At 40.6% G+C, this 12,616-nt stretch overlaps 1 protein-coding gene across 5 annotated transcripts in view; it reads right to left on the bottom strand.

Moving 5' to 3' along the window:
- nol4lb (nucleolar protein 4-like b) overlaps positions 1-12,616 on the bottom strand; it is a 340,315-nt gene that overhangs the window by 135,505 nt on the left and 192,194 nt on the right. For all 5 annotated transcript variants that reach the window (XM_073061905.1, XM_073061907.1, XM_073061906.1 and 2 more), the window contains one exon: positions 3,474-3,763. In XM_073061905.1, coding sequence (XP_072918006.1) covers positions 3,474-3,763 — 290 coding nt within the window. The remainder of the gene's footprint in view (positions 1-3,473; positions 3,764-12,616) is intronic.

Genomic DNA, 12,616 nt, shown 5'->3' with positions numbered 1-12,616 from the left:
ACTCCGGCGCCTGCTCTATAAAGCTGTCTTCTTTTTACATTCTTCCTGCCGGTCTAACTTGATGTCCATGCCCCTGCTCAGTCATGCCTCCATCAAACTGCTGAAGAAGAAATGCTCTTCTTTTAAATTCTTCCCGCTGGTCTAACTCGCTGACATCCACGCGTGTGCGCAGTTGTGCCTAAATTCTAAATGAAAGAAAGTTCTAAATGGAAGTTCTAAATGAAAGAAAGCAATTCAGGATGAACATGAACAGTTCTGCATCCTGAATAGTAATACCAGACCATACATTAACAACTACTTTTGCAGACGCTGGAATGATGCCTTAACTAGAAGAGAAGCAAACACAGGGGCACCTGATATGACATTACAGGACAAGGCTGGAGAAAAGCTGCAGTCAATCATCTGCAAAGCTGTAAAGCAGCTAAGGGTCAGATTTCCATATATCTCTCCCTCAATTTAGCAGTCATCAAACAAAGAGTCAATAATTCTGCTTCACCTCTTGCTTGTAAGTTCATATATTCACATGTACATTTATTTTCCTTAACTTTTTCCTGCCACTTTTTAAATCATTTGCCCTTCATCTTTATGGAAAAAAACCTGCCCAGTAAATGGAGTACATTTTAATATTGATCACAAATATGGATTTCTTCACTTGCTTCTGGTAATACTCTCCTTTAATTGGTCCACACTTCTCTTAATAATAGGCAATTTCTCACTTTCACTCATTATTTGTTCCTGAGCCTAGTAAGTTTTCTAAAGATGTCAACTCATATTCAATGAAGTTCAGAAGAACGTCAGTTAGCAGAAAGAGAAAATCACCATTCTTCCATCTTCCATGTTTTAAATGGTTATTTTGTACTTATAGTAAATTCAAGTAAAAGAGATTTGAAACATATAAGTAAACGAATAGATATCCCATGGCAGTTCATGAGGTAAAGCACAGAATAGGCTTTTTATTAAACACTAGGAACACTTAGCATTCGGTTGTTATGGTACAGCTACATTTACTTGAAGATCACAAAGCCTAGTTATTCTAAATAGGCACAATGATAGCTCAATTACACAATTTACCTTTCTCCATAAAATCATAAGACCATAAGATACAGGACCATAATTAAGCCGTTCATTCAATTTCATCATGGCTGATTTATTATCCCTCTCAACCCCATTCTCCTGCTTTCTCCCAGTAACCTTTGGCGCCCTGATTAATCGAGAACCTATCTACCTCCGCCTTAAATATACTCAATGACTCGGCCTCCACAGACATCTGTGGCAATGAACTCCACAGATCCACACCACCCTCTGGCTGAAGAAACACCCCTCATCTCTATTCTAAAGACATGAACTTGTACTTCTGAGGCTGTGCCCTGGTAATAGATTCCCCACTATTTAAATGTCCACTTCACACTCACTCTATCTCAACTTTCCAATATTTGATAGGTTTCAATGAGATCCCCCCTCATTCTTCTAAATTTCAGCAAGTACAGGCCCAGGAATATTAAATGATCACCATACATTAACCCTTTCATTCTCAGAGTTATTCTCGTGAACCTCCTCTGGAACCTCTCCAATGCTAGAACATCTTCTCTTAGGTAAGTGGTCTAAAATTGCACACAATATTCCAATTGCAGTCTGAGCAATAGCTTATACCTAGCTTACCTCCTTGCTCTTATATTCTAGTTCTCTCAAAATGAATGCTACCTTTGCAATTGCCTTCTTTACCACCAACTCAAATTGCAAGTTAACATTTAGGGAATCCACCACAAGGACTCCTAAGTCCCTTTGCACCTCTGATTTCTGAAACTCCTCCCTGTTTAGAAAATAGTCTATGATTTTATTCCTTTTACCAAAGTGCATGGCCATATACACCCTGACACTACAATATATTCCACCTGCCATTTCTTTGCTGATTCTCCTTGAGGGATGAGCAAAGATTGATAGGTGCTTATTATTTTATTGTCCAGGTCAGAGAACTATTGTGAAGTCATTACCTTTGAATCTTAAAAATACAATTAACATGTGGATTCACACTTCAAAATGTGACAGAATCTATATAATGGTTGTGGAGTGTCATTTTAAAGTTTAGAAGTATTTTTGAAGTGTGCTATAGGAGAATATGTATACATTTCAATAAAATAGCATTGCATTGCTTTTCAGCTTGCATGAACAAAAGCACCTCCATGTATGGAAAAAGGGACGCAAAGCTGAGTGTTAAAATTATGCACAGTGTGTGCACTACTTGGCATTTTCCAAATGAGCAAAAAATGCACATAACTCATTTGACTGCCAACAATTATGCATTTGCATAGTACTGCTTTCTATTTTCCAAATTAGCCACTTGAATGGATGCAAGTCTTTGAAGTATATGTTACTGAAGGACAGAGTATTACAGTGGCAAATTTATCAATGGCTGCTCCAGCTGCATATGTTCACTGCTGTTCACCAAGTAATGAAACCTGATGTTATTTAAAAATGTTGCCTGTTCATGTAAGTTGAACTTTTTTGTTTGTCTTTATTGAATTCATTTAAGTTTAATTCTGCTTTTATCTTCCTCTCTCCTTTTGCTACTACTTATCACTTAACCATTTTACTTCCCTGTGAAAACATCCTTGGAAATGCCATTGACTTTGTCAGTATCTGCAATGTCATAGCATGCAAGTTGTGATCTTAACCAATGGGTCCGTTACAGACACAAACCCAATCCATCTTGGGCTGTGCAAGGCTGCATAATTGCTTCAATGCTAACCCTCATCTTTCCACAGCAACACTGCACCTAACCTACAAGTCTCCCACAGGAGAGAAGTTAATCCATAGGATGACTGGGAAAATATTCAACTGATGCCTTCACTCTAGAACAGGGGTCCCCAACCCAGGGTCCATGGACCCCTTGCTTAATGGTATTGGTCCATTGCATTAAAAATGTTGAGAACCCCTGCTCTAGAACTAAGATTTCATCATTTCTCCATCATCTGATTATAGCGCCCAGCCAATCCTTACAATTACATAATTTCAGAGACCAGGGTCCAAATCACATTCCACTATCTCACCAAGTGTATTATTGAAAGAGCTTAACCTGAACATCCAAAAACAAAGGATTTTCAAAAGCTGGTCACTGGCGCCATTTTTTCTGCTGTTGACATCTAGTTATTGACAATCTAGTGGATTGTCAATTGGCAAAGTAGAAATCAATCGATTTAATTTAGATCCTATGTTGACCAATACAACATAACCCTCTTGTAAATGTCAGCGTATATGTAAATATAAAAAAGTTATAAAACTCATGTTAATTATGTAGAAATACAGATAAATCTTTCCTGATTTCTTCATCATCTTCAGTTCCCAAAGAATAATTGTAGGGAATAATTTCAATGTGCAATACAAGAGGTTAGCAGCCTTTACATTCTCAAGTAAATTCCTGGAATTATCAGTCAATGCACTCATTCTCAACTAAGGCAAGTTAAATTAGACTGTACCTTACTCCCATATTCTCTTGCATCCCTGTTCAATCTAACATCTGATGTGCCTTTTCCGATGTATTTGACCCGGTTTCTTTGCCCATCCGTACTTCCATTATCCACTTGACTAGGCTGAAACCGTTCACTCAGGTTGACTGGCTGGTCCTCTGAGCTGGCACTGTAGTCCAAGCCAGTGGAACTGTTTCCGTTTACTTCAGGGAATGTACTGCCCCCTTGTATACTGTTTGATGCTGAAGGGTTCAAAGTAGTGGAGCCATTCCCGCTGCAGCATTCTGAAGATGAATCATCTGGCAATGAAAGAGAAGTAAAAATGGTCATAACAGGCCACTCACGAAATATATGATATGGATGGACTCTTCCGCTGTTTTCTTTAGATCTGCTTTACTGATGGAAAACAGCATTATTTAAACATTTATAACATGTGATCCTACTTGCCATTATTTAATTTAAAAGAACCTTAATTGTCATCATGGTTTTAATCCATGGCACAACCATTACCCGGATCTCCACAACATACCTGACTGAAACAGTACAAAAATTTATTATCAAAGTACATACATGTCACCACATACAACCCAGAAATCTATTGAACAGTAACTGTAAACAGGATCTGTAAACAGTAAACATCAGGAACAAAAACTGTAAGCAACCTGTAAAAATGCAGATAATCAATAAATAGCAATAAATAATCAGCATGAAGTAACAAGATAAAAGAGTCCTTAAATGACTATAGTTGTCCACTTTTGTTCAAGAGCCTGATGGCTGAAGGGTAGTAACTGTTCTTGAACCTGGTGGAGAGAGTGCTGGGGCTCTTGTACTTTCTACCTGATGGCAGCATGGCCTGGGTAATGAAGATCTTTGATGATTGATGCTGCTTTTCTATGACAACATTTCATGTTGATGTGCTCAATGAGTGGGAGGGTTCTACCTGTGATGTACTGGACCGAATTCACTACCTTTTGTAGTGAACATCGGATTGACACCAGTGATTCTTTCTAATTAATTGCCAGAGGGGTTTGAGAGTGTGGTGGGAGGAGGCATCACTGTACATAACCTCGGAATAATGGGGAAATAGGCCATATGGATCTCCTGTGTGCACCTGGTAAGAGTCTGGGCCAAATTGTGTTCAACCTGATCAGCCTGTGCTCACCCTCTATACCCTCGCCACATTGGTCCCGAAGCTGCACTGAACTTATGTCATCACACAGACTCCAAAGACGTAAGTACTTGATTCTGTGGCCAACACAAATGGACTACCCAGCAGGTGGCAAGCAACATCCAAAAAGCTCATAAAAGCTTGTGCCCATTTCACTATATTTAAAGTATTTTAATGATCACAGGAGCACCGCAGGGATGTGTACTTAGCTCCTGCTCTACTCGCTTTACACCTATGACTGTGCAGCTAAGTACAGCTCCAACACCATATACAAGTTTGCTGACAATACCAGTGTTGTGGGCTGTATCAGCATAGAGGAGGTAGACTGAAAACTTGACTGAGTGGTGTAGTAATAACAACCTCTCACTCAATGGCAATAAGACCAAGGAACTGATTGTAGACTTCAGGAGAGGGAATCCAGAGGCCCGTGAGCCAGTAATCATCAGACGATCAGAGGTGGAGAGGGCCAGTAGATTTAAATTCCTGAGTGTCACTACTTCAGAGGACTTGTCCTGGATCCATCATACAAGTATTATTGTGAAGAAAGCACGACAGTGCCTCTACTTCCTCAGGAGTCTGCAGAGATTCAGCATGTCAATGAAATCCTTGTCAAACTTCTAAAGATGTGTGATGGAAAGTGTGCTGACTGGCTGCATTATAGTCTGTTGTGGGAACACCAATGCCTTTGAGCAGAAAATCCTACAAAAGGTAGTGGACTTGGCTCAGTACATTATGGGTAAAACCCTCCCAACCATTAAGCACATCTGCATAGCCTCAGGATAGAGGGGCGCCCTTTCAAAACAGATGTGGAGAAATTTCTTTAGCCAAAGGGTGGTGAATTTGTGGAATTTGTTGCCACATGCAGCTGTGGAGGTCAGGTCATTGGGTGTATTTAAGGCAGAGATCGATAGGTTCTTGATTGGACATGACATCAAAGGTTATGGGGAGAAGGCTGGGAACTGGGGTTGAGGAGGAGAGAAAAAAAGGATCAGCCATGATTGAATGGCGTAGCAGACTCGATGGGCCAGATGGCCTAATTCTGCTCCATATATCTTATGAAACGTTGCCATAGAAAAGCAGCATCAATTGTCAAAGATCCTTACTACTAGACCATGCTTTTATCGCGTGGCTGCTATCAGATAGAAGGTGCAGGAGCCTCAGGACTTGCACCACCAGATTCAAGAACAGCTACTACCCCTCCATCATCAGGCTAGTGAACAAAAGGGGATAGCCACACTCATTTAAGGACTCTGTTATCTTGTTAATTCATGCTCGTTATTTATTGCTATTCATTTATAGCTGCAGTTGCACTGTTTGTTTACAGTTCCTGATATTTACTGTTACTGCTCTATATATTTGCTAAATATGCCCGCAGAAAGAGAACCTCAGGGTTGTATGTGGTGACATGCAGGTACGCTGATAATAAATTTTACTTTGAACTTTGAAGACGTTTTAAAATAGTTACACACAAGAGACAGGCAGCTTCTATGGAGGGGAATAAACTCCTGTCCTGATGAAGGGTCTCAGGCCAAAATGTTGACCGTTTATTTCCCTCCGTGGATGTGCCTGAGCTGCTGAGTTCCTCCAGCACTGTGTGTGTGTTAAGATAGTTAAAGCAGATTTGAATGACTGACATAAAATTTACATGTCAAAAATAAATTTGAAAACATATTAAACTTGTAACTTAAAAACAAATACCAAGTGAAATTAGGGGAAAACTGAACAAAATCTGTTAAACATAACTATTTAATGAAGATCAGCAACCTTGTTCAAATGATTGCACCATCTAGGTCAGGGGTTCCCAACCAGGGGTCCACGAACCCCTTCGTTAACGGCATAAAAAGTGTTGGGAACCCCTAATCTACTTAGTCTTCCTATGGCTGGCCAAGAACTGAGAGGCCAGAAATAAAGTGTATCCGTCCTCCCAGCTCAATACATCACAGGAACAATGGTGGGTCCAGGATCAGAGTGAAGTTATATATATAGTGCACAGACACCCAAGTTTGAAACACACTAAAGCGTGTATTGCAGCTAGATACGTGGTCTCTATAGAACCGTTCAGAAGTCTTAAACATGTTCCATTCCTTTATTTTGACAGAAGTCACAGTATTTCTAGGTCTGGTGTAACCAAATATGTGGCAAAATAGAACAGAAAAATGCAATGAAACAAAGAGACTAATTTTGTATTCTGAGTCATTGAAGTAATGCATAGGAGGAGGATTAATGTTATGTTAAGAATACAAATACAGGCAATTCTTTCCCCTCCAGTTAAATGTTTACATCTTTGCCAAATGCAAAATGTTTAAACATCACCAGTCCTTGCCTAGTGTTTTGCTGTTCATATTCCCTAGGGTCCCCTTAAATGATTTGATGCAATGTAGTGTCAGATTCGCAGATCTCCCGAGACCTGCCCCAAGGAGTTTATGAATATGAAATTGAATAAAAAAATAAAGGGAAGTAAAGAAGTTTACAATTCATCTTCCTGCTCATCCATAACATTCAATTCGACCAAAAACGGTAAGCATTTTAATGTCTATATAAAAAACTTAAGGCTGCTTTCTCTTACTAAATAATTCATTTCGGCATTTTCAGGATTCTGAATAATCTAAAAGCAACCCTAATCACTGATTACATTTTTTAAGTCTTTGATTGAACTGATAGCATCTCTGTGGCATTTTGGGTGAAAGATTCAAGAAATACTGCTGTGGTTAATTTAGAAAAATCTTGCTGAAACCTAGTTAAGTATGCACTCATAACGCATTCAACACTAAGACAGGAAATTAGCAAAGGATTTCTGCCTAGTAAGGCACCAAATGAATAAAATTTCACCATGATGACAGAATTGGGCTAGTTATATAGTGGGGAAACAAAAATATTTCATAAAACACATTTGAGAATGATCATAAGGAAGTAGTTTTTTTTTACAAAATAAATCCTTCAATGAAAGCTGAGGTTCTTACCACAAAGGAAAATATTTTTATTAATTCAGCAGTTTGTAACAATTATGTTTGTTCTAGCTTTATATATATTTCATTTTAAAACCCGCCTAATTATCTCCAAAATATCTTAACATATGATTTATAATAAATCTAACAAATATTCATTTTTAGGGAGAAAAAGCTACTCTGTTTATCCATTGGAAGGTAAGAAACTAGATGATTAATTAGTGAAGCCAAGAGATTTAGAAATATTAAGGCATAGATTCCTAATAAGTACTAATGCAAGATGGAAACCCAAGGGACTGTAGAAGGTGGATGTGTAGAAAAAGATTTGGAGCATCAAACAATGTACTAGGGGGTTGAGTAGTTTCTCTGGAGGGAATGGAATTGTCAAGGTTTTGGGTTGAAACTCTTCATCAGGACCCAGTGCAGGGGCTCATCCTAAACTATCAACAAATCCTCTCCCACCATAGACCCATTCAAGCTTCTGAGTTGACGTAGCAGATTGCTTGCTGCTCCAGTAATAAAGCAAGTTGGCATGGCCAAAGAGGATGCAAACAAAGTACTGTAGCAGTTTATTCTGCTGAAACGGAATTCAAATACAGTAGAAAGGAAATATCAAATTTGTATCGATCCCTTATTATGCTGTAAATGTAGCACTGTATGGCCTGAAATTCTGGTTTCCAAATTACAAAAGCAGCACTGAAACACAGCATAAAGTGAAGAAAGTACTTATAAGCATGATAACTACTACCACCACCATAACTTCTCATCTGGATGGTGTGAATGTGCACCCATCACTGTATAATATTATGGCAATTCTTGCACTACCATCTTTCAGTTTGAACTTATAAATCTTGTTATCATTGACTTGAAAATCTAGTACATCTTATTTTTAAGGTAGCTTTTTTAATTTTTTCTTACTTCTCTTCCAATATTTGTACATCTGTGCACTTCTAATGCTCCTGTGCCACTGTAATTTCCTTTGGGATCAATAACATATCTACCTATCTAACAGTATTCAGAAGACACAGCTGCTAGGATATTTTGTGGGCATTAAGGAACACGAAGTCATCACCAGAGAGGAAATACTATGCAAACTAAGGGACAAGCAGGTAAATCCTCAGAAAATGATACACGGATCCTAGAATTCTAAAACGGGTGGCTAAAGAGATGAATTCAAGTCAAGTCAAGTCACTTTTTATTGTCATTTCGACCATAACTGCTGGTACAGTACGCAGTAAAAACGAGACAATGTTTTTCAGGACCATGGTGCTACATAAACAATACAAAAACTACACTGAACTACGTAAAACAACACAAAAAAAAAGCTACACTAGACTACAGACCTACCCAGGACTGCATAAAGTGCACAAAACAGTGCAGGCATTACAATAAATAATAAACAAGACAATAGGCACAGTAGAGGGCAGTAAGTTGGTGTCAGTTCAGGCTCTGGGTATTGAGGAGTCTGATAGCTTGGGGGAAGAAACTGTTACATAGACCGGTCGTGAGAGCCCGAATACTTCAGTGCTTTTTCCCAGATGGCAGAAAGGAGAAGAGTTTGTACGAGGGGTGCGTGGGGTCCTTCATAGTGATGGTTGCTTTGCAGATGTAGCGTGTAGTGTAAATGTCTGTAATGGCGGGAAGAGAGACCCCGATGATCTTCTCAGCTGACCTCACTATCCGCTGCAGGGTCCTGCGATCCGAGATGGTGCAATTTCCGAACCAGTCAGTGATGCAGCTGCTCAGGATACTCTCAATACAACCCCTGTAGAAGGTGATGAGGATGGGGGGTGGGGGATGGACTTCCCTCAGCTTTCGCAGAAAGTAGAGACGCTGCTGGGCTTTCTTTGCTATGGAGCTGGTGTTGAGGGACCAGGTGAGATTCTCCATCAGGTGAACACCAAGAAATGTGGTGCTCTTTACGATCTCTACCGAGGAGCCATCGATGTTCAGCGGGGAGTGGTTGCTCTGTGCCCTCCTGAAGTCAATAACCATCTCTTTTATTTTGTTCACATTCAGAGATAGGTTGTTGGCTCTGCACCAGTCCGTTAGCCACTGCACCTCCACTCTGTAGGCTGACTCGTCGTTCTTGCTGATGATACCCAACACGGTCGTGTTATCGGCGAACTTGATGATGTGGTTCGAGCTATGTGTTGCAGCACAGTCATGGGTCAGCAGAATGAACAGCAGTGGACTGAGCACATAGCCCTGGGGGGCCCCCTTGCTCAGTGTGATGGTGTTGGAGATGCTGCTTCCAATCTGGACTGACTGAGGTCTCCCGGTCAGGAAATCTAGGATCCAGTTGCAGAGGGAGGTGTTCAGGCCCAGTAGGCTCAGCTTTCCAATCAGTTTCTGAGGAATGATTGTGTTGAACGCTGAACTGAAGTCTATTAACAGCGTTCGAATGTACGTGTCTTTTTTGTCCAGGTGGGTTAGGGCCAAGTGGAGAGTAATGGCAATGGCGTTGTCTGTTGAACATTTGGGAAGATACGCGAACTTCAGGGGGCCCAAAGAGGGGGGCAGCAGGGTCTTGATGTGCCTCATGACGAGCCTCTCGAAACACTTAATGATGATGGATGTGAGTGCAACAGGACAGTAGTCATTGAGGCAGGACACTGAAGACTTCTTTGGCACGGGGATGATGGTGGCGACCTTGAAGCACGTTGGAACAGTGGCGCTGCTCAGGGAGATGTTGAAGATGTCAGTGAGAACATCTGCTAGCTGGTCTGCACATCCTCTAAGCACTCTACCAGGGATGTTGTCTGGTCCAGCAGCCTTCCGTGGGTTGACCCTGAACAGGGTTCTCCTCACATTGGCCACGGTGAGACACAGCACCTGGTCACTTGGAGGAGGTGTGGACTTCCTTGCCGCCACATCATTTTCCACCTCAAAACAAGCGTAGAAGTTGCTCAGCGCATCTGGGAGGGAGGAATTACCCGCACAGTCAGGTGATGTTGTCCTGTAGTTGGTGATGTCCTGAATGCCCTTCCACATGTGCCACGTGTCACTCCTGTCCTGGAAGTGGCTGTGGATTTGCTGGGCCAACAAGGTCCAACTCATTCGCCCCTCTCGTTGCAAAGTCCACATTCTGATGGAACCTGGGGAGCACTGACTGACGGTTCGCGTGGTTAAAATCTCCGGCGACAATAAACAGTCCATCAGGGTGTGCGTTCGTTCTGCAGTGGTAATCTGCCAGAATTCACAGGACTTTGGAACATTCTCAGCAAAGGCAAGGCAAAATCTAACACCATGACTGTAAGGGAGAGAAAATACAGAGAACTACACCATAGATATATTCCAGCATTTTGCCAATAGGACAATGGGGAATTAGAAACTAATTTGGCAAAATCAATGCTGGTGTTAAAAACGGGAAAGGATGATTATTCTTATGAGGTTCTTCAGCATGTTACCGGCAGAATTGATTAAGGACAATGAATCAATATACTACTGAATATCTAGATTTTTAAAATGTATATGATTACTCAAAGGTTGTTCTATGAAAATCTACTCTTTAGGAGTTGGAATAGAAAGTCTAGAAATGAGGAGTATGACCTCTAAATAAGGAGTCAGCCATTTAGAACTGAAATGGGGAGAAATTTCATTACGGAGAAGGCCACAAATCTTTGAAATTCTGAAATTCAAGATGGTAATCAGTCACTGAATACATTCAGGATTGAGATAGAGATTAGGCACTAAAGTAATCAGGAGACAGGGCAATTAGATGGGAAAAGGGACTCGAGGCACAGATTCAGCCATGAATGAAATATCAGAGCATGGCTCATCCTTATAAATGATTGAGAAGGCAGTGGCTTTCTATCGTAAAAGAAAAGAGAATAAAGGAAGAAACCTGCTGGAAGCTTTTAAAATCATTAACTGTTTCCATTGGGTTGTGGAGAAAGACATTCCACTTATGGGAACATAAAGGGTCAAATAAAGTTAGGAGGAATCAGTTCACACAGAGACCCTTGCAAATATTAGACATACTGAGATGTGACTGGCTGGCAGGGGTTTAAGAGGAAATGATGCAATCAAGAAGAAAAAGAGAAGACTAGTATCTAGTATATGGAGACACTGTGTATAGTGGTAAATAGTCGAACACAGAATATTGAACAGAACAGCACAGCACAAGCCCTTCCATCCTTTATGTTTTTTGACCTTTGAACATATATCCAAGGGTTAGATTGATCTTTTAATTGATTAATCAGAGTGATTAAAAGATCAGTCTATCCTTCCTTCCCACATAGCCCTCCATTTTCCTTTCATCCATGCGTCTAAGAGTATCTTAAATGCCCCTAATGTATCTGCCTCGACCATGGTCATGTATTCAATGCACCCACCATCTCTGTTTAAAATTTTACCTCTGATATCCCCCATATACTCTTCTCCACTCTAAAATTATGCCACTTGTATTAGCCAATTTCACCCTGGGAAAAGTCTCTGGCTGCCCACTCTATCTACGCCTCTCATCATCTTGTATACCTCTATCACGTCAACTCCCATCCTCCTTTGCTACAAAGAAAGAAGTCCTAGCTTGCTCAACCTATCCTCCCTCATAAGATATGCTCTCCAATCCAGGCAGCACCCTGGTCCATCTCTTCTGCACCCTCTCTAAAGCTTCCACATCCTTCCTACAATGGGATAACTAGAACTGAATACAATATTCCAAGTGTGATCTAACCAGAGCTTTATAGAGCTGCAACATTATCTTGTGCCTCTTCCACTCAATCACTAGGCTAATAAAGGTCAACACACTATACTCTGTCTTAACCACCTTATCAACTTTGTAGCAACTTTGAGGGATCTATGGATGTGGGTATTAAAGTCTCTCTGTTTCTCCACACTGCTAAAACTTCTGCCATTAACCCTGTTTCCTGCCTTCAGATTCAACCTTCCACAGTGTATTACTTCACACTCCATCTGCCACTCCTCAGCCCTGTTCTGCGCCTTATCAATGTAGCAGTTTGTACATTTCTAGATTTGTTTGCTTTACATTTTATGATAATCAGTTTATAAAAACATGAGATTCTGCAGATGCTGGA

Source organism: Hemitrygon akajei, chromosome 11 (genome assembly GCF_048418815.1).
Source record: "Hemitrygon akajei chromosome 11, sHemAka1.3, whole genome shotgun sequence".
Lineage (NCBI taxonomy): Eukaryota > Metazoa > Chordata > Chondrichthyes > Myliobatiformes > Dasyatidae > Hemitrygon > Hemitrygon akajei.
Note: the sequence above shows the minus strand (reverse complement) of the source record. Positions and strands in the feature narration are given on the sequence as shown.